This window comes from Parasteatoda tepidariorum, chromosome X2 (genome assembly GCF_043381705.1).
Source record: "Parasteatoda tepidariorum isolate YZ-2023 chromosome X2, CAS_Ptep_4.0, whole genome shotgun sequence".
NCBI classification, from domain to species: Eukaryota; Metazoa; Arthropoda; class Arachnida; order Araneae; family Theridiidae; genus Parasteatoda; species Parasteatoda tepidariorum.
Genome location: NC_092215.1, coordinates 35,190,757 through 35,214,808, shown reverse-complemented (window position 1 = coordinate 35,214,808; position 24,052 = coordinate 35,190,757). Strand labels below are relative to the sequence as shown.

Sequence of the window (24,052 nt, the reverse complement as noted above, 5' to 3'; positions counted from 1 at the left end):
GATTTTATCGTAAATCCATGTGGTTTTCGATCACAGTTATTCTTATGGATTCAACACATTATTAATACGCAGCAGTGTGAAGATAAGAAAAAAATAGATTTTTTTCTCTGATCATTGCTGAAAACACAGTAAAAAACGGGAAAAAAACGCTCGAGTTTAAGTCTCAGACCAATTACCTTTACATAAATATTTAACTATAAATAAAGTGAAATCGTAATTGAAAAGCTAAAAATGTAGTCGCCCCCCCCCAAAAAAAAATATATATATTTTATTGATCGCCAATGACGATGGGGCGTTATACTTTCTTAAGACATTTTAACCATTTTTAATTGGAAATGCTTAGAACAACATGAAATCATAATTTTTTTTATACCAAAACTCTGCATATTCGTTCTGTAGTGAACTGATCGTTAAGACACGGTTCCCAGCAGATCACCGAAGTCAAGCATCACTGGCTGCAGTCAGTTTGCTGGTAGGTGACCACTTGGATTAGTCTGCGTAGGGACCAAGGGTGTGCGGTATTGGTCCTCGTTAAACTGTTCTACCGTAAAGTGCTCGACTTCGCGTGCAGGTCGTTTGGCTACCGAAGCGGGGGATCCCCTCGGCAGAGAATCAAAATTGTGATGGCTTGTCTTCGGATTATCCTGAGGGATGTTTCCCAGACCGTCGCCAATAGCCCATTGTGCAGCTCTAGTGCGACGTAAATTAACTACAACTACAACAACTCTACATATATTCACGTCATATTCGAGTATTGTGCCAGGAATCCATGATTTTCAAATCACGTTTTCAATCTCTGTTTTTTTTTCCATTTCAGCACTGTTTTATAAGTTTTAAAATTAGATTGATAAAGTTAAGGTTGATTTTTTTTAAGAGGTGACTGGATTTCATAGCAACATTCAAATAGCTCTACAATAAAGTAAAAAAAAAACACGCGGGAATTTATTTGTAGAATTGTTTATTATTTACAAAAAAAAATTTATGTCCCATTCTTCTGCTTATGTGTTTCATAATCTAAAATACTTTTGCTATATTGTAGTCATTTTTTTTCAGGGGCATCACCTATCAACATGCACCTTGGCATTGCTTTCCTTTTATTTCACACCCTGAAACAAAATCATTTTCTGGTCCCTTAAGAATTATGGACTTAACTGCTCCACAAATGCTTCTCCTTCGTAAATTATCTCTTTTGAAATTAACCACTATAATGGAAAAATTTTCCCCATCTAGTCGAACTGGCTGGAGCTGGGGAGTTTCAAAATTCATTGGCCGAATTCGCAACCCTGATTATAAAGGTATGTGATTCATATCTTCATTATCTTCCTACTTATCATATGCTATATATTTTTTTACTATTTCTATTTTCAGTTACTAATTAATACGTGTGAATTAATTGCTGCCCTTGGTTACAAAATCAGCTTAATATGACAGATTTTGAAGAGGAGGCAAACACAACTGCAACATTTTCAACGAAAAACAAGAAATATTTAGCTTTTCTTATTTTATTTTATAACCGTCGTTGAACAGCCGACAAAATTTTTGGGTTTATGAATACTAATGTTCAACTCCATAGCCTTGTAATTTTGAACCCAATCTAGAAGACAAGGGAACTTCTGGATCAAGTATTGGGAGAAATTTGCCTTCGTGGAGGACTTTTTGATGGAACTAACCCGCATTTGCGTTACTTGGAGAGGAAGACCACGAGAACCTCCCATGGTTAGACTGACGGCAAGGGGACTCTAACCCATGATCCGTTTACCACTGAGGATATTTCGCGTCGGCACTGTGGTCAGTGCAAGCCGGATGCGGAATTCGTATCGACCAGCCATCGCCGGGATCGAACCCCGGTTCATCTCATTAGAAGCCGAACGCCTTCCCCTGAGCCATCGCGGCTCTAGCTTTTCTTATTTTTAAAAAATCCTGCAATACACAACAAAAAAAATTTTCTTAAAAATATAATGTTGAGGCACAAAATGATGAAAAAGACTCAAGCGCCTTTCGCATTTCAGATTTTAAGGGGAGATTTTAAGGATAAGGCTTTGTAAGTTTTAAATAGCTTTTTTTTTATTTTATTTTTTTAAAAAAGTGATTTTTATAATATCATAAATGAATGTCTCAGAGACTCCCGAACTAGGGGGCAGAAGGGGCTTTAGCTTAACTCCCCCAAGATTTTATCAGTGAAGAGACTCAGCTCCTTCTAAGATTACAATTTTTCACTCAATATTTGTGTAATTAAATTTAAAAAATATATATATTTTAATGTCTGAATTCTAAAAAAAAATTTATTTATTTCAAACGAGTTCTGGCATTTCCTTGGTGAAAACTGCCACCAAATCCTCCTCCTTTATTCATTCCCCTGAAGAAGAAATATAGGGTCCTATTGCTGACCGATGGTCAAAATTCTTGGTTTCAAATGACACAGCGTACAGAATAATTAAAAATAGTAAAACAGAATGAAAAAAAATATCGTTAAATGAGAGATAAATAGTTTCTTTCATTAAATTTATTTTAATTTTAAAACAATTCGAATTGTGAAGTTATCTATAAAGCATTGAAAATATCATGAAAATAGTACTCAAACTAGCATGAAAATACCGAGCATTGAAAATACTGAACAATAATAAAAAATAGTAAAACAGAATATTAAAAAAACACTGTTAAATGAGATAAACAATTTACAGGTAAACAATTTCTTTTATTAAATTTATTTTAATTTTAAAACAATTCGAATCATGAAATTGCAAGTTCAAATTCTTGATTGCCATTTTGCAAGGCTCGGATAAGTTGGACCTGGTTAATACTAATATATAGGGGAGAAAAGCACCCCCCCCCCAAAGAAAAAACACTCTTGTTTCTGTGGTCACTGGAATGTCTTATAGATTTTCTGAATATCATAAAAAGTTGACAGTTTAAGCAAAAGTTTTCTACCATTAACTTCTGGACCAACTTGATGGTTTTTACTAATTTATTTCAGATAATTTTGTGTTTCTCATACGGATTCTCGAATTTTTCACTATAAAAAAGAACTAAACCAAAAGATTATTGGAATATTCTAATTAATTAAAAGAAAATTAAAGGATATTTATCTGTTTATTTTTTCTTCGTTACTGCTACTTTTTCCTTTCTCTTCTACAGTAATTTTTATTTGATACATTTTCTTACATAAGTTTTAAAAGTCATGAACATAACCATTTCGTGATTTTAATTTTCTTTTTTTCTGTTATATTTTCAGATAAAGTTGTGTTTGGTGTTCCTCTACTTCTTATTCTCCAGAGAACAGGACAGCCTTTACCCGTTTCAATCCAAGCAGCAATTCACCATTTACGAAATACAGCTTTAGATTCTACTGGTCTGTTCAGAAAATCAGGAGTGAGATCCCGAATTCAAAAATTAAAGAGCTTAAATGAAACCATTCCTGAAAAAATCAGCTATGAAGAACAGCAAGCTTATGATGTTGCTGATATGTTAAAGCAGTATTTCAGAGAACTTCCAGAAGCCCTACTAACAAATAAACTTTCTGAAACTTTCATTAGTATTTTTCAATGTAAGTTTATTTTAATTTTTTTATATTTTTATTAAATTTACTTTATCTTAAAATTAATTTATGGGACCATTGTAGTCCAGTGATTAGAGAATCAGACTTTGATCCAGAGTTTAATCTTCAACTCCGCTGGGGCCCATTGAGTACATGCAATATATGTGCTCTTAAAATCTGTGGAATCAAAGGTCCTGTGGTCTATCACTAAGCAGTAGCATGGGTACAGGAATCTTAAGGAAATGGCCTCACGAATGAGTGATGCTGCCATCTATCCATGGGTTCCTGAGCCAAAACGTACCTTCACCCTTATGGTGCTCTCTTGTCACCTGAAGGGCGCACTTACATAACTTAATTAGCAAAATGGCCAATGGCTAAAGATATTGGCTTGACCAAGTGCCATTAGAAACAATAAAAACTAATTTACATATCTATATTTAATTTTTATTGGTTTAAACAGCTTTTTAACAACAAAAATTGAATCAACATTTTCTGATATTAAATTCAATTTCACAGTAAAGAAAGTATTCTAAAATCATCCTATAAAGGAATTACACTTTGGCATCTCGAGTTTCAATGGATTTTTTTTTAAAATTCATATCACGCTATTGTTATTAATATTACTAAGGACGTAAGCGGTCACAGACTTGGGACTTACTTAAAATGCTAAAAAAAAAAATGTGCTATAGCTTTACATGATTTATCCTAAGAGACACAAGCACAAAAAGCATTTTTAATCATAGGTTCTACATGTCTACCTATATTTATTCAGGGTATTCTGTAATGACTGCTGATAATATAAATTTTTAGAATCTTTGTAAATAATGAGGAAAGAAACTATGTGTATTAGGGATCACAAATTAATATTTACGTTGGAAAAAACAGAGATGTTATCAAGATGTTGTCATTAAAACAAAGGAAATATTAGAATCATTAAAAACTAGATTATTTGAAGATGATGCTGAAAAGTGAAACAAACACATAAGTCCAACTTTTCAAATAAACTGATCTTTGAGGATTTTAATCTCTTGATCGAGCTCGAAATTTAATAATAAGAGTTAGCAAATGTTTTTGTTTTTTCCATTCATAAATATTAATGAGTGATCCTTATATGAATGTTTTTTAACTTCACTTTTTACAAAGATTTTAAATGCATACATTATGGGTAGTCACTATGGAACACCCTATATTTTATACACACAGTTCCATAACATTTTGTACAGTAATTATTATATGTCTTAAAAATGTGGATTGGAAGTCTTAAGTTAACAAACTAGAACAAAATGTAGTCGTAATGAGAATTTCATAAATTTAGTTAAAAACATTTCACTGTTAATTTTGAATTTTTAGTTGTTCCTGAAGACTTACGTCTTGAAGCTATCCATGCTGCTCTTATGTTAATGCCTGACGAAAATCGTGAAGTTTTGCAGTCCCTGTTAGAATTTTTGCATGAAGTTTGTCAACATTCTAGTGTAAATCAAGTGAGTTCCATTTCGCATAACATCAGCACAGTTTTTATTCTAAATTTTGAATTTCAATATTTTCTGTCTTTAGTTTGCCATTGGTAATATTTACATGTAAGTTTTTCTCTCACTCACTAAAAAAAAAAAAAAAAATGTAAGAAGTAGTATAATACATATCACGTTCTTTCCAAAATTTTTATTAAACAATATATTTTAATTCCGTTAACAGTTCATACAAGAATTTTGTACGCCAGTTAAAATTGTAACCTTTCTACATTAACAAAATGTTACAATCATAATATCATCTCTCAAGTTAAAGTCAACATAATGATTTACCATTTAATCCCTTGATTATTTCTATTAAAATTCCACAGTTAATATCAAGTCATTATATGCATGTAAATTCGTTTGTAAAAAGAGTCCATATTATAATTAATTTTGAATTATAAGTAAAATTTATATTAAGTATATTCCTTAATGCAAGTTGTCTCATAAACTGGAAAAACAAATTACTTCTTTTGAGAATTGAAATGATTTTTAACTCAACAACTAACTTGCTAGCTAAATTAACAGTCTGCAAAATATATATATATATATCAGATTTAATTTATAACTTTTTTTTATCCAATTCCAAATTAATAGTCACAGTTAGACAGTATAGTAAATTTTTTTGTCATAAATTCAATTTTTTTAATAATAAAAAATTTTGTTCCTATGATTGATTTTGATTTCGAAAGATGTAGTAACAAAATAAAGAAGGTAGCCTAAATTAAGAAAATACCTCCCCATTATTTAAACAATAAAATATAAATTTAATGTATGAAAATCAGCATATTAGATCAAAAGTTTTCAAATGATACTTTTTCTGAAGTTCACTCTAAATTTATAATCTCTTATGTTTTTAATTTTACATTTATTATTATTTATCATAATATACCATTGTACTTGAAAAAAATACCTTAAAATCAAATTTTATTTTAGATGACAGCTACCAACATTGCTGTTTGTTTTGCTCCTTCACTATTTCATCTATCTACTCCTCGAAGTGCAAGCTCAAGTCCTCGTCGCCGAAAAACTGTTGGAGTTCCCGATTTAAGAGAACTCAATGAAAATAGAGCAGCTTATGAATGCTTATCTTGCATGGTTACTAATTACAAGAGCTTATTCACGGTAACATTTAATGAAAACATAATTTCTTTATTGTATTCTGAGATATTTGCCATGTCTAAAGATCACCATTATTTTATTGTTTTTCCTGTAAAAAAAAAGTTCCCCCCTCCCCTTTTATTCAAAAAGTAAATTATATATTGAGAAAAAGTTTCCAAATTTGTCCAAATGCTAAACACTCCAATAACAATTTTCTACAATGTAAAGGTGCTTACACCAACTGTCATGCCAGACATGAATCATTTTGTACTCTTTCCTTTGCTTTTTAGTGCACAGGGCTGATTGTGCTTCGGAAAAAATTTCCGGAATTTTCGCTAACAGTGATCCGGAAGTTTCCGGAGATCGATGGTCCAGACATTTCAAAAAATCATTGATCACAGAAGCTTCTGGAAATCAAATTTTCAAAGGTGGAACTTAACACAGTTTATTTTATTTGTTTGTAAGGGAGATACTTTATAAGCTTATATTCATGATTAATATTCATTTTTTATCAGTAAATGGTTGTTATAATCATAAAACTCAAGAAAGAAACACATATTTGTAAATTATAATTACTTCTCCAGGTCATCATAGGTATGTGTAAATGGTATAGGTATGTGTAAATTTCTAAACATATTTTAAGTAAACTAAGAAATATTGAGAAAAAGAAAAAAAAACTTGTTTAAATTTTTTTCTAATTTTTCAATTTAAACTGTTTTTTTTTAAACTCAAGAAATTTTCCAGAATTTCGACTTGGACTCACAATCACCCCTGAGTGCATGTCTTGCATACTTGATTGCTTTTTTCTGAAGTATATTCAATTTTAAATAATTACTATGTTTATTTTTTTCTTTTGAAAATTGAACTTCTTCTAGTCAAACTAATAAGATAGTATATAACTTACATTTCCCCCATAACCAATAGTTATAAAGAAAAACGCATAATATGTTAATCCTATGAAAATATTTGAAAATTAAAAAAATGCTATAAATTTTTTTTTTATCAAAAATAGTGTGTCAAAGTGCACTATTAGAAATCAACATCTACATTTACACAACCTTTCATGGCTGTAAATGCTCTCTTTTGCCAACAATGTAACATGCAGACAAACATACATCGATTTTTTTTATTAAATTATGTATTTTAAAAATTATTTATTTATGTTTTTCAGAAAAAAACAATAATTTTGTGTTAATTTTTTTTAAGAAAATGCTTTTTCTTTACTTTCTGAAATACTCTCTGCATCCCGATATTAGTTCAACAAATATTTAGTGCATATTTTTCTCTGTCTTTAGTAACTTATTATAAAGGTACTATTTATTTTAGGTGTCTGAAGAGCTCGTTTCTCAAAGTCGCATATCATCTGCATCATTTTCACAGCCTGCATCATTAGAAGAATTATTTTTATTTTCCTCATCTAATGGACAAACTGGATGGAAAGGTTATATTGACAGCTGTACACAAATGTTTTTAAAGGTAATTTTAAAGGTTTAGTGATAAAATCAACTTTTTCACTTTATCTTATTTATTTAATTGCCATGTAAAATGAAATAACTAAAAAACCTAATATTTTATTTCAGTTTGGGAAAAAATTACACAAAAATATTAATAACGTTGAATTTAAGAATTTTTCACTGTTTTCATTAAGACTTATGATGAAAATAAATTAAAAATGCTATGTTTATTTTAAAGGTATTTAGTTAAAATTTTTGTACATAATCTTAGTTTAGATTTTCCTTTATGTGAATCATTCAAAAATATGAAAGCATGTTTAAAATTAAAAAATTTTGTGAATTATAAAATAATGCTTTTCTTTAAATTCAAATTTAATTTTTTAGGAAACCAAAGAAAAATATAAGGGCTGGAAAACTGTGTCACAAAATGATCATGTTGATTTGTCTTACAAAAAAGTTGTAGATGGTCATCCTTTAAAACTCTGGAAGGCATCCACAGAAGTTGAAGCTCCACCCGTTGAATTATTGAATAGATTACTAAGAGAAAGGTATATGTTGTTCTCATTTTTAAAAACATAAATATTTGGTATGAATAGACTATAATGCTGCATTAAACAGGTTGTTATTGAATTGTCTGTAATACATATTATAGTTTTAAAATCTTCGACAAAAATACATACTAAATAGTAGTCATAAATTAATATTTAAGGTAGAAAAAATTACTTGCCATCAAAGATTGAAAACAACAAATATTAAGTTAAATCTAGAATTTGAAAGGAATAAAAATGATAGATGATATGAATGCCCAGATAAATGATAAATGGTAGAAATGCCCAGATAGAGGCAATTTGATATTTTGCTATACAAAATGGGTTATCCATTAATGTATTTTTTATTCAATTTTAAATTTTTATCTAAAAAATTAAAATGAAATTTTTGGCTAAGAGCTACTGAGAATTGTTTGCCGATTTGATCCAGTTTATTTTGGTCAATTAATTTGTTTCTTAGAAAGTAATCTATGAACAAATGAAAAATGTTTTGAAAATTGTTAGATTCATTAAAATACCTATTACTCTTCATGTGCATTGATGAGACAAAATCCTGTCAAAAATTGCATTTTCAGTTGCATTTCAGTAATATAATTGAATTTAAAACAATACAATTGTTATTGAACAAATTGATAGATCATTTTAAAAAAATTTATACATTTCCATAATTAAATTTAAAGTTTAGATAATAAACTTATTATTAAAAATTGAATAGCATTGCTATCTATTCTGTTTTGGTGTCCTCTAAACTTGATTATTATATCTTACAGACATGTATGGGATACCTCATATTCAAAAGGAAAATTAGTGTGTCGTTTAAATAAACAAACTGAAGTTATTCAGTACCAGAGTGCTCCATTGCCACCTCATCCACCTTGTGATTTTTGCATATTAAGGTATTACTTATGATATATATTATGATGAGTGCACAGCATTTTTAGAAAGTGCTTATTTTTGATTTACCTTTTTTAAAAGCCCTTAAAGGTGCTTTTTTTATTCGCGGTTTGTAAAGAGTTCTTAATTTCTATCTTTTAAAAAGAGATTTTTTTTCTTTGCCGTGTTGATTGTTGTTCGAAATTACTAAAATTTGTGATTTTCACAATTTTCTCTGCGACATTTATTTATCAGAAACTAGTTATTTTATCGTGATTGTGTAAAGCTTTTAAAAATTTTATGTTCATAATTAAGAACTTTAAACGATAGAAAAAATCATTTTTATTCCTGCATAGATCCTAACTATGATTTTTTTTTTTTGGGGAAAAAGATTAAAAATATTTTTTAAAAGCTTAAAAAGTACTTAAAAGATGCATATTTTTTGTTGAAAAATCTTGCTGCACACCCTAGATTACCTTCTTAATTTTCTCTACTTAATTATGTAATTATTTTGATTTTATTTTCAAAGTACTATTATAATTACGTTTATTATTATATCATAATTGCACAAAAAATATTCAAACACCCATACAACATAAAAGGTTTAAATTAATTTCAGATGAGTTAAAAACTTCTCAGAATCTACTATGTAGTCTCAGAAATGTTTCTAAAATTTAATCTTGTAAAAAATTAATTTCATTGGCAATGAAATATTTTTGGGACTTTTAGACGCATTCTTGGAAAAAAATAAGTGCTCATTAAGTAAGAATAAAGGAAAGGTATACAATTGCTTTTATGTATTTAAAAAAAGCATCTTTTGTAAATTGCTTTTTAAATTCCTTCTCAATGATATTTTTATCTTTAGTTTTTATATATTTTTCACTGTAATTAACCATTATTCAAGTTTTATTTTCCACAATTGTGTATTATATGCTTATTAAATAAAATTTCTATAATATCATATATCATAATATTTATAGAAAATCGTTTTAGACAAAATATAATTAAAATTCCTTTAATTTAATAACTTCTCCATTTACTATAACTTTTAATTTCAACAAGTCATGTTCAAATTGTGAAATTATTTAATTTTATTTTCAAATTTTATAATTAATTAAATTATACAATATTTTAAAATATAGGTCATGGAAAACTGATTTACCCAAAGGTGCCTGTATTCTAGTGGAAACATCAGTTGAACATCCTGAAGCAGAAATAAACCCTGAAAATGTCAGAGGCTTATTATTAGCATCACGTTATCTTATCGAACCATGTGGATCTGGGAAATCCCGAATAACTCACATCAGTAGGATTGATACAAGGTGTGTACATGGTTGTAACTCATTCATTTCTTAGTATTCCTATGTTTAGTACTAATAGCTGAAAAATAGTAGCTGCAAAACAAAATACAATCAGGTGAGTCTTTATCATGTTTTAATCAGTCTATCATCCACCAGTGAAGATAAGTAAGTTAATTTCTTCTATATCTTGATAGCTGTGAAGAGTATTAGTATTATCCATTCACACAAGTCTTGAAATCAGGCATGCAACATCACAAGAGGTACAAAAACATGTTTTTTAACCTCCTGTTCTTCTAGCCTGCTTTCAGGAAAATCTTTATGCCTTAAGTCAATTTTGAGCCAGGCTGGAATTGAGGACTTTGGATGAATGGCTCTTTTTGTCTGTTGGCTATTTTTGCCTATTCTAGCAAGCTGGAATTCTTAATAGATCTGATATAAATTTGATAAGACTTTTTCTAAGCCTGACTGGTCAGAATACTGCTTTTACTAGCCTGTTTTGAGACCTCGTGGAAATGGGTTGTAGGGATTACCTCTTCAAATCTTAAAGCTTGACAATAAGTGAAAATTCAATAATGACATCAAAAGTTATTTAGGATTATTCAAGTTGTATCTTGCTGACTCTATACTGAAATAAAAACTGATGCTTTTAGATGTCAAGATTTTGGTCGCCATTAGTTTGGTAAACAAAATGTGTAGCTTCACAAAGGTGCAGAAATTACTTTTTTTAAAAAATCAAACTTTTTCTATCTATATTTAAATTAAAACTTAATAGATTATTTCAGAAAATGCTATGAAACCTACAGATTATATAAATAATTGACAAGAAAAATTATAATATTAACTTTTTGATATATCTAAAACAATTTTATTCACACTAAGAAATTTTTTTGCCTACAGTCAATCATATCAAGCTACTTACATATAAGTCAAATTTAAATGTCTTCTAAGTCCAAAATTTTATTTGTAGTTTTTAAAATATTTTTTTAAATGTTTAAAGAATCCTAAAATAACAAAGGTTTTTCCCCATCAATAGTCATTTCGCATTATAAGACAAAATACACTAAAAATTATAAAAATCTACCAATATACACGAAGTTTTAGTTGGAAGAAAGACCATGAAGTGAAAGAGTGCATTGAAATTTCCAGAATTTATATAATTTTTATTCTAGTAAACAAATAACAGAATAAGTTAAACAAAATTTTAAAAAATTCATTTATAGTTATGATTTTAAAAATATAAAAGCTATTTCTTATTAAGCTATTAAAAATTAAGAATTAATCTTAGCAAAAATAGATACTGAAATTGACAATCTGAATATTGTGTATTTCTTACTTATTTATCATTGATATAGCTAACATATCTGGGATGAAAAATAAATTGTACACTGGACCTATATAAGAAAAAAAATAGAAAGAAATTGTGATATAACATCAAAAAGAAATCTCTAAATTAAAATTTAAAAATAGCTGAAATTTGAACAGGAAAAAAAAGTGTATGCGGGAAACATATATCCTTAGAATAATATCAACAATTTAATAAAAAATATCGATGAGCTATTTTATTTTTTAAATTCTGTGAATACAAATCTCAATGAATGATTTTTAAATCGAGTGAATATGAATCCCAATGTAAGATTTTATTAATCATGTGAAAACAAATCTCAATATGTGATTTTTTAATCAAGTGAATCAAAATCCTAGTGGGAGATTTTTAAATCACATGAAAACTAATCACTACATCTAATTTAAAATCACGTGAATACGAAACGTAATATGTAATTTTAAAATGTATGCACATGATACACAATGGGTCATTTTGAATTGCATACATACTACTCCCAATGGGTTAATTTCAATTGCATAAATATCAATTATGATGTGTGATTTTAATTTATGTGAATGATACATTTACATAGGTAAGAAAAAGAGTTAAAAAAATATTTATTTCTCGAGATGAAAAAAGCAAAACTTTCTGTGAAAAGACAAAAATTTTATTTTTATTAAATTGAAAAAATAAGCAGGAGTTCTAAATGCCATTATCTAATAATGCCTAAATGCCAAAGTTCTAAATGCCATGCATATACCATTATCTATGTAATTCTTTTAATTATGATGTAATAATATATTATGATTGTAAAATTTAATGAACAGATAAATAAATTAATAAGGATTTCTGTGTTAACTGCCTCAGTGCTGTGTAATCGTAAAATTATTTTCGACCTACCTTTAAAAAGGAAAATGTTTGCAACCAAAAGGATCATTACAATAACATCAGAATGTTTCGGCAGTTTGTAATTTTTTTTTAAATTTCAATATCTAAAAGAGAAAAACTGATGATAGGGGAAAGAATATCAACAGCACTGAAATGGAGGGACTGAAACATCCTGCTTTGACTGAGGAGGCCCCAGTTTTTATGTTTTCCCCCAAGAGTCTAGCTACGCTACTGATCACACATAGCTATAGAAACAGCATAAGGAGGCACAATCTATTCAATGGTTTTTGCATATCAACCCTACACATTCCACAATTTCTTATCAACAGTTGCTACTCTATAGTTTAAACTCGTTGTTCAATTCATTTCAAGACATATTACCAACTATTTGCTACATGGTTTCTATTTATTTCATATTGACATCAATTTTTGAACAAATTGAACTTACCTTCAAACCTTTTCACTTACCTTCAAATACTTTTTTCTGATATATTCAATGTAATTATGTTCAAGAATTTTAAATAACATTCATTAATCCAAAATATGCTTATAAGAAGTATTGTGTATGATTTTTAACATTTATTAAAACTTCTTTAGGTAAAAGCAGCATTTCATTACATGAGGAATAATCAACTGTATCACGTTTTACTGTAATTTCGCTGCAGATGTGAGAGATACTAATTTTTTTTTTTTTTAAATTTATAAGTTTATTTTATTTTTAGGGGAAGATCTCCAGAATGGTATCATAGAGCTTATGGACATATTTCTACCCTTTTACTAATTAAATTGAGGAGTTCATTTTCACGGTCACGTGCAGATGGACCTGAAACTAAAGTGTAAAGTGCCAACAATTTTCGAATTAAACAATATTTGTAAATATTGCAAATTTACAATGTTATTATAAATTTTATGTAAAATTTGTACAAAAAAAATGATAAGGTAACACCTCACAAAAAATAACAAGAATTACTCTTGCAACAGAAAAACTAGTCATTAAAAACCATGAAATCAAGTAATTATTGTATGTTTATTTTAAGCATGGTTATATTCAGATTTGTAAATATTGTTTATTCCATTTATGAGACAAGCAGAAGTATTTTATGATTTTTTTTATTGTAAATTTGTTTCTATAGCATAAATTTATTATATTTGAATGTGAAATAACTTGAAATGTTTATAACTGGTGTCCTAAAAAAATAATAATTGAATAAAAAAGGATTGTTTATATCATTGTAAGAAAATTAGAAAGAAAAGAAATGTTGAGTTGAGTTTTATGCATTCAACCATGCTTATTATCAAACTATATTATTTATTCTAAGTTTCAAAAAAAAAAGTTAGTCAATAAATTATCATTTTTGGGACATCCAGTATTTTAAACTTAGGCTTGAATTTAATTTAATTTTTGACAGTTGAAATACTCTCTAGTATATATTAAATGAGTTTTGTATTGTCATTGACTTAACAATATTATTTTCTTAAAGTGGATAAATTTTGTATATTAAAGTGAAGTAAAATGTCCGTGTGAAGTAAAATGTAATACATATCCCTTTTAAATCAAAAACTATTCCATATGTAAAATTATATGTTATTCCATAACCATTATAAGTCAAAATTTTAAAAAATGAAGAAAAAAAAGTATTTTATGCATATTTCCTCTATTGTTATTTTTATTCAAAAGTAGATGATGATGTATTTTAACAAAAGAACTTTTGAAGAATTTGTAAAAATATATGACGATGAAAATAGAACTATGTGTATATGTGTTGATTTAAGTCTTGTTGAAATAAAAATATTGAGTTCATAAAAGTTGTGATAATTTTCTTTCTAATTCAATTCTTCAAAGCCAGTATTGTTTTTTCTTTAATTATTTTCTGTAGTTTCATTATTGCAATTACCACCAGGACCAACAATTAATGAAGTAGATTTTCATATAGCTAAAACTAAAACTATTTGCTAAGGAATTTTTAACGGCATTGAAATAAGATACCTTTTTTTTTTTTAAATTTCAATTATTATAATAATCAATAATTATAATATCCTCATTATTATCAAAACTTTTATTTTCTTGCTTGACTGAATCAAACATTAAAGCAAATAAAAAAATTTAAAATAATTTTAAATAAAATGTAAAAAATTGAAAATTATAGATTGAAACATAACATTTGCTATTACTACAAAAATCTTACAAGCATTTAATTTATATGTTGGATAAAATTAAAAAATCAAATTAAGTGTCATATTTAAAAAATTTCTAAATTTTTAAAATAAAAAAATTTAAGACTACAATTTTTAAAAAAATCAAGGCTCTTTTTTTTTTTTTAACAGTACACATTTACCACAATAATCTTTTTTTAAAAAAAGCAAACTGCTAACTAAGAAAAGTATAATAAAAAATAGTTGTTTTTTTTTAACTTTAGAATTACTTTCTTTTGAACAAAAAGTTTTAATTGGCAATCAAAATGTTCTACAGGTGGCATAGGGCAGAACTCTCTACATGCTTTCACCATTAGTGTGTGGAGAGTCATAGTAGATGGAAGTTAGCTTTCATCTACTAGGTTAGCTTCTGTTTTCAAACAGATAAAAAAACTTTTAAATTAGGAAATAACATGGAACTGAAAACTGCTAGAAGATAGTTCTAAAAGAAAGCATCATAGAAATTTTAAAAAATATATTTGACAATTAAATACGAAAAATATTAAGAAAGGGGAAAATATCGTAGTACATTCCTATACAACTGAAAAGAGGAACAAGACATGGATTCTCCTTAGATGGCATATTTGAGCGTTAGGATGGCTAATAGTTTCCAGTATAGCTTCATTAACCTTTGGTTTGACGCCCGGTGGCTGAGCGGTAGCGCTGTCATGCCACAGGTTCCTGGGTCGATCCTCGGGCCGGGCAAGGTTGACTCAGCCTTTCATCCCTTCAGTAGGTCGATAAATGAGTACCAAGCATGCTTGGGAACTAAACACTGGGGGTTTTGCGTTGGGCTGACCACCTAACCGGAACATCTGCTCCTGCATCCCAGAGCCCAAAGGTCAAGAAAACTGAGATGGGCACAGTAGGCCTTGGCCCTCTATGGGCTGTCGAGCCGCTGAGTTAACCTTTGGTTTACGGAGCTTAGCCTGTTGAAGTCTGCCCATTTTAATGTACTTCTATATACCAGCCGTGAGAAAAAAGTTAATGGAGCCTTGAACTAGTCATGATAGTTTGAGATCAATTAATAAATAAAAAACATAGAATTGAGGCATTTATTTAATATTCCTTCATACCAATATTCAATGAAAAAATTTTGTAGAGTTTGAGACTACATTTATAAAATAATATTAAAGTAGGCATAATATTTTTGAACAAAAATAATTTTGGGGACGATCCCTCACTTCACCATTTAAAATTTCGATATATTATTGAATTTGATTGAGTTGAATCTATCATTTTTTAAATCAGATGAAAGAAGTTAATCGATTATTATGAAACTAAAAAACTGTTTAAATACTGTTAAAACTAATTTGCTGTGAATAAAAATAGAAATTTAGAAAAAAAAATGTAATTTAGAAGTTCTCCTGAGTAAAATACTAGCTATAACAGAATACCAACATTTTGTATCAGAACAACTAACATAACTTTGAATATGAAGATCTTGTCAAGATTTTAGAATTAGAATATTTCATAAATATTTGCTAAGAAAAAATATTAAACTAATATTAAATATTTTGCAAACGAGATAATTAATTATAAACTTTCTAGAGTAAACAAAATAATAATTTAGAATTTTTCCCAATAAAAATAGTTGAATATGCATCTTTTTTTTTTTTTTTTGTAATAGGTATAGAACATTTTATAAAAGAAAATAAAGTGATTAACAGTTTGGAGATACAGTAGAACCTCGATTAACTGAGGCAATAACGAAGTCTAAATTTTTTTTCTCCTCTCCAAAATGAGCTTGGAAGAAATTATACACATATTAGTTCGCTGTCTGTGTTACAGGCACTTACTCCCCACAAACACACTCAACTTCTATGAAATATTACACCCTGAGAAGATAACATCTATGAATGCTTTGTTAACAGTGGTCATGTGACTTGTAAGTTTAATCATGTAAATTTTAAAAATACAATATTTTATTGAGATTTCTGTTATTTTTGGAAATGCGTCTTTTGATATTTAACTAAGTATAGTTAAAAAAAATTCCATTTTACTTTTTAAAATTTACTACTAGAGTTGATTTCCTTTTTAAATCTTTTTAGCTGTGAAACATAAGCTCATATATGTTTATTTTTATCATTTCAAAAGCGTTCTATTGTTTTTTACTCTAAAAGTAGTTAAATTCGCAAGCATAGAAGGGTTTTATACATGGTTTCTATTAACCGAGATTTCCGATATCTGAGGTACTAGCGGTCCCAATTAGCTCGGATAATCGAGGTCTTACTGTATTTCCAAATTTGTCCTGTTGGTGCCAACTACTACCACCAAGGCCCCAAAGGGTTTTGAACCTGAAAAAGTTTTAAAAAATGGTAGTTTATTCAGGGATGGCTATTAGATAAATGGTTTGTGTAAGTTTATTTACTGTAATTGCCAAAAAATCACCAAAACTGTGCTGGTACTGATACAGAGATCTTGCCAACATTTTCTAATATTAATATATTGCCAAGATTTTGAATTCAGAAGGATTACTATTTTCTATAAGAATCTAGTCAGATAATATTAACAATTTTATTGAAGAAAATCAAAACTATAAGTTCTCTGGAATAAAATATTTGCTATACTTTTCATAACAGAATTTAATCAACTCTGAGAAGTTTGTTCTCAATTCATCTGGTGCATGATACTTTATTTGGCGCCACTTTTCACTGAGAGCAAAATCAGAATGAGTAACATTTTTAAAATGTTTTTGAAGTTTTCTCCAAGGAATATAACATTCTTCAGAAACTGGATAATTATTTTTAAGAAGAATTATTAATTTAGCTGAATGGGACTTACGCCATTTTCCAAATGAAACATTTTGTATAATTTTGCTTATGTTGTTTCTCCACTCCATCATACATTGGTTACTATTCCTTGTAGATACAAGTTCAGACACTCTTGTCCAAGAAATTCTAACTAAATTTGCATTATTCAAATCTGAAACATTAGCAACAAACTTAATTGCAGAAATTAATTTTTCTTTTTCAATTTTTGACCATTTACCTTTTACAACAACTTTTTTGTTGTTCAAATACATTCGACCACAAATAGCAGGACATATTCCAAGTCTCTGACCAATTAAATTCCAGTTATTACCATATTTTTTTTGCAACCACATAACTGCTGAAACATCACTCTTCGTGCAATCCCTTAGTTTCTTTAGAGGATTAAACAAAACTCGAGCTTTATAATATATGCTTCTAAGAGTCTTTTGATTTATATCCTTTCCCAATCTCAAATAAAAATGCTTTGCTTTCAGAAATTTGCGAATCTTATTGTTTTCAAGCCTCAAAAAAGGTAATTTGCGTCCGAGTCCTAGCAATAAATTAACATTATGAATACCAAATTTAGACTTGAAGTCCATGAAATTCTTTCTAACTAGATTTGTTTCTTCTATTGACCATTTACCATCTGTAATAACAATACCTTGAGATTTAAAAGATTCAATTTTTTCCCTTGAATGATTCACACATTCATCTTGATGAAGAATAGGTACAAGAAAATCAACAGGTTCTTCAGTCAAATCAAGTTCTGGTATAATAACTTCTACAGGTTCTTTTGTCAAATCTAGTTCTGGTATAACTGCAATAGGCTCTTCAGTCAAATCAAGTTCTGGTATAATAACTTCTACAGGTTCTTCTGTCAAATCTAGTTCTGGTATAACTGCAACAGGTTCTTCCATCAAATCAAGTTCCGGAATTGCTTCAACTGATTCTTTAGTCAAATCTAGTTCTGGAATAATAGCAACAGGTTTTTTTGTCAAATCAAGTTCGACAGATTCTCTTGTTATTCCAAGCTCCATAACTTCTTTACTAGTTTCGTCTGTCGTTAAGTCAAATTCTGGTATAATTACTTCCATAGGCTTCTTTATTACATTAAGCTCTGATCTAATACATTTTGAAGATTTTATATTTCCATAATATTTTTTAGACATATTTGGCTTACTTAATTTAGGTGTGGCATCCTTAAAAGATGTCAAATTCTTTAAAATAGGTTTGTCGATGACAGTTTTTTTGACAGTATTATCTGTTCCAAAGAAAACATTTATATCTTGATTAGATGTTATTTCAACATTATGTAATTTATGTTGCTTATTTGATTTTTTATTCTCAGAGATAGGTTTGTTTTCATTAGTAACTGGTGTTTTAAACAATTCAACAAGCGAGATGGTTTTATTCTTTTTAACTGATGAACAATTTATACTTTGAAGATAAACAATATCTTCAGCAGATTTATCACCACCTCTATCTATATCTAACCTATCTGAAGCTAAAATAAACTTTGGAAGTGGATCTGAAAATTGAATACATTCATTTGACACACTGTTTTCTTTATTATCAGAACGATTGTTTGATGACAAGGGAAAAGTAGTTGAATCAACTGATTTTAACTTTTTCATCTTTCTAGTTTCATATTTTTCTTTTTTACCTATAGTGCATTGCTTTTTCACCATATTAATAGAATCATTGACAGAACATTTAGTTTTAGAAGTTGGTAAAAGAGTTTTAAGCTTTTGCCTATTTTCAACGAATTTAAGCTTTGGTGAAATCATAGAATAGTTATCAATGTTACTTTTTCGACAGTTGAGTAATATTTTTTTATTGATTTTTTGCTGTTCTTTATCTTTTTTCAGTTTTAAATTATACTCAGCCAACTCTGTAGCTTTTTTATAACAATATTCAACAGCTGAAATTTCTGCTTCATCTAAAATATCACTTTTTAATTCAATATTTTGTTCAGTATCTTTAACATAATCTGATCTTTTATACTTTTTATATAAAATACGATTCTTCTTCTTAATTTCTTTAATTTTGTGTTTTATTTCATCAAATACATTGGACGACGAGGAATACATTTTTCTATAATTATGCACTATTGTACTCACTTTCTTAACTTCCAGCGACAAACTAAAAGATATCAAATGCTAAACACTTCTTTAACATAATTGGGAACTACTGCTTGATAACAACCGTAGTGCAGAAAACGGCGATATTTCGACATCAGAAATATATTCATATTAAATTTGAAAAGTGAGTCTACTAAACAGAATAAAGGTTTAACTGAAATTATTAAACTGTTAAGAGTAGAAAGATCGCTGTTGTTAAATTCACAAATATATTTGTTTATAAATGTGTCTGCGTTTTTGAACTTACATACTTTTGCAGGCTCATAAGCCCTTGCCGAAATAAAATACGCATAGAATCGGATTGGTGGAAAATATCAACTCTTAAAAGTTCGCAAAGCATGAAAAATGTTATTGGCCCTTCAGTGTAAGAAAAATTGCCGACTTGGTCGATTATCTCTAGAACTATTGGTATGAAATAGTGGTTGCAGAATAAACAAAAAAATGGGTTAATCGGGTTTATGGTTCCCTCTTACAGATATACAGGCCTTGCAGCGTGATTTCATACTTGAAATACGGCAGTTTATCAATTCCTTTGGCGATTTCATGCCTTCCGACTCCAACGATTGTTACGCACGATCATGCCTGTGTATTACAATTGTTGATGTTGTTGTAGTTTATTTACGTCGCACGAGAGCTGCACAATGGGCTACTGGCGACGGTCTGGGAAACATCCCTGAAGATGATCCGAAGACATGCCATCACAATTTTGATCCTCTGCAGGGGGGATGGCACCCCCTCTTCGGTAGCCCAACGATCTGCAACTTGAAGTCAAGCACTTTAAGGTAGAACAGTTTAGCGAGGACCAATACCCACACTCTCGGTCCCTACTCAACTCAGACTGATACAAGTGGTCATCCACCAGTGCACTTCGCTTGACTTCGGTGATAATGCTTGACTTCGGTGATAGAGCCAACGTTGAGAGAAAAAGGGAACAAGGTTAATGAGTTTTTCTCTGGGATCCACCAATCTGGTTCTCATTTTCCCCCAAAGGTGATCGGATTCGTGCAGTGTAAATGGCCCTTAAAAGTTAGAATACTGTCCTGATGTAGTTGTAGTCTGGGGCCGAGATAGCTAGTAGGGCTTTAGTCCCATGCCCGAGAGGTTGCGTTTTCGATCCCCTCTGAACAAAGACTCCTCATGTATAAAATGCTGACTGGCGCTATCTTAATTTGCCGGGGTCGCTAAGTCCTACAAGCTCCTATAGCAAATCAATAATCCTGGGTGGTACTGGATCGGAGATTGATAGTGCAAATTACGTTCAGGTCAAAATTATGATCTGAGAATGGATGGTTTTTGAATGTGTCCTCCGTGTAAAACGGGATGTGACGTGTGTTGGATATCTCCGGATCATCTTCAGGGATGTTCTCTAACCGTCACCAATAGCCCACTGTACAGCTCTAGTGCGACTTCAATAAGAGTACCGTACCGTACCTCAACGAACTGTATTAGTAATCTGTTTACGTCACACTAGTAGTAGTCTGTATACGTTACATTAGATTTGAACAGTGGGTTATGGGCAACAATACGGTGTGATGTTGCTAGTAATGCCTGACTTCAGTGATCAAGTGATGAGATATTCACATTGGTACTGGTAGCTGTCAGGAAGCGCGAGGATGACTATTCTGATCAGCCTGCAAAGAAATCAAGGGTGTGTGATATCTGGTTTCGTTAAATTGTTCTTCCGTTAAGTGTCCGACTTCAAACTAAGGTCATCAAGGCATTAAAGTGATGAAACCATTTCCTCTGCAGAGAATCAAAATTTTAATATATCTTCTTGTCATTATTCAGGGATGTTTCCCAGACTATCTTCAATGGACAAAGTTAGTTCTAAGTCACTTCCTGACGTCACCAATGACACTTCCCCCAAAGCGTTCTAATTGTAAGATAGAGGTGTAAAGTTTAAAATGGCGTTTCCTACTATATAAGTCGACACCTGAGTTTGAAAAATAATAACCTAAAGTAAAACATAAAACACATCACGTTAGCAAGAAGAAAACAACCTATCCAACTGTCGAAAAATAACCTTGAGGTTGATCTATAATAACTTGATGTGTAAAATGACCCACCTTAAGTTGATAAAAAAATTACCTCTACAAGAATAAAAATATATATTTGAGGTTGAAATATAATTACCTGGGGTAGAACACAAAGCACATCACGTTAGTAAAAAATTACCTTAACAACTGTTAAAAAATGCACTTGAAGTAGATTTAGATTAACATGAAGTGTTAAATGAAACATCTTTCATAATAGTTGTTGAATAAATACTTCCACATGTGTAAAAATATATGGATGGTGTTTTCTGCACTAGGGAACGCTGCAATCTCGGTACCGCCTAAATTTCCGGGTTACTATTTCCGTTGTATTTTAAAGCCATTTGGCATCATTGTGTTTTGAGATTCCTGCAAACAATGTATTTGATTACTTATAACTTGTATTTACAATGTTTACAATGCTAACAATACTTGTGTTTGCAATGCTAAAAGTATTAACACAAACGTAAGATGGTGCACAGCTTGCAACAAGAACAAACAGTAGTAAACTTATGGAAAGAGGCCAAATCAAGACTTCAAAAAAGCGAGTTATTTAAAATCTAGCAAACATGTCACCTTTTTTAACAATATATCTCTAAATAACTAAAACAAATTTTCACTTCCAACTCCCCAGAATTACATAATAACATTAATATCTAATGAAATACGGCAGATTTGAGCTTAGAAATTATCTAATTTATTTCCTTTATTAAAAACAAAATTATCCGTTTGAAAATATCGCCTCGCAGAACAACATGTAGTTAGCAGCTGTAAACTTTCTAACCGGAACTAGAGCAGGCATACAGCTCGAGATTGTTATTGTTTACATTTCCACTGACAACACCATCCATACTTCAAGTTAATAAGTAATAACCTGAGTTTGAAACGAAACATCTTAAAGTAGTAAATACCTACCTCTCTATAGAGAGGTAGGTATACAAATGTAAGATGAAGCACCTCAGATTGATGCTTATATATTTCTGGAGGTATATTTAAGGTATATTTGCTGTAATTTTTGTATTTCGTATGGATGGTGTTTTCAATATAAATGTAAACCGTAACAATCTCGAGCTCTTAACCTGCTCTAGTTCCGGTTAGAAAGTTTGCAACTGCTTACTACAACTTATTCTGCTAGTCGATATTTTCAAACGGATAATTTTGTTTTCAATAATAGAAGTAAATTAGATAATTTCTGAGCTCAAATTTGCCATATTTCATAAGATATTAATGTTATAAGCAATTCTGGTGAGTTTGAAGGAAAAGTTTGTTTTAGTTATTTATGGATATACTGTTAAAAAAGGTGCTGGAATTTGAATAACTTGCTTTTTTGCCAGTCCTGATTTGGCTTCTTTACATTTGTTTATTACTGTTTGTTCTTGTTGCAAGCTGTGCACCATCTTACGTCAGTGTTGGCACCTTTAGTATTGTAAACACAAGCAATAAGTAATCAAATACCATGTTTGCAAGAATCTCAAAACACAATGATCACGTTGTGTGTCAAATAGCTTTAAAATACTTCGGAAACAGTAACCCGGAAGTATAGGCGGTATGGAGCTTGCAGCGTTCCCTAGTGTAGAAAGCACCATCAATACGTAAATATTTCGCATCCAGTCGAACAGTGAGAATAAAATATTTCTATATAACTTACCGCAAACGTGGTCGAATTTTTTTTTTTGTTCTCCAAACAAAATTAGCAATCGAAATGGGCTACTGGTGGCACAAAGTAGAACTATCTGATGTCTATGGCAACACTTCACATGTAGCGTGTGGATAGTCATAGAAGGTATTACGTTAGTTTTTGTCTTGATTTCTAAATAAACTTAAAACTTTTAAGTTAGGAAACTAATTGGAACTGAAAAATGCATTGAACATAGTTCTAAACGAAAAGTTTGTGGAAAATTGTCGTGTATTTAGCTGTTCGAGGCTATGTTTACGAACTATCACGCCTACGCAATCGAATTGGGACTTTCCCTCTAAAAGTTTCAGTTTGTATTCCTCATCTGTTAGCGTTGCGTTAAGACGCATCTTTTGTATTCTAAATTCTAAATGTTGTAATTAATTAATAAATAGTGCTTGTTAGATATAAGAGTGTTATTTCCTAAAACCCCACGCTATGGGACAGCACACTGGCGACGAGTTGGTGAATTTTATTTTTCATTGATACAAAATATCATCGCTTGAAAAAGTTTCGTTTCATAACGAAACTAATTTGGATTAAGGTTTCAAGTACCTGAAGATAGGTAATATTTTTGCTCTTGAAGACTGCTCCAGGTAGGACAATTTATTTCTTTTTCCAAATGGAGGACCTCATCTCTCAATTAGTTGAACAAAATAAATTGTTAATGTCGGCGCTTCAGCCGAAAGACGAAACCAGAAACAAAAGTAACGTTACTGGTGTGA

At 29.9% G+C, this 24,052-nt stretch overlaps 1 protein-coding gene across 3 annotated transcripts in view; it reads left to right on the top strand.

The window, feature by feature from the left end:
• LOC107453411 (crossveinless c) overlaps positions 1-14,338 on the top strand; it is a 326,116-nt gene extending 311,778 nt beyond the window's left edge. For all 3 annotated transcript variants that reach the window (XM_043039800.2, XM_043039814.2, XM_043039807.2), the window contains exons 13-21: positions 1,054-1,295; positions 3,233-3,544; positions 4,886-5,016; positions 5,980-6,168; positions 7,471-7,620; positions 7,983-8,146; positions 8,917-9,042; positions 10,162-10,341; positions 13,255-14,338. In XM_043039800.2, coding sequence (XP_042895734.1) covers positions 1,054-1,295; positions 3,233-3,544; positions 4,886-5,016; positions 5,980-6,168; positions 7,471-7,620; positions 7,983-8,146; positions 8,917-9,042; positions 10,162-10,341; positions 13,255-13,372 — 1,612 coding nt within the window. In that variant the 3' untranslated portion in view covers positions 13,373-14,338. The remainder of the gene's footprint in view (positions 1-1,053; positions 1,296-3,232; positions 3,545-4,885; positions 5,017-5,979; positions 6,169-7,470; positions 7,621-7,982; positions 8,147-8,916; positions 9,043-10,161; positions 10,342-13,254) is intronic.
• The last annotated feature ends 9,714 nt before the right edge of the window (positions 14,339-24,052 follow it).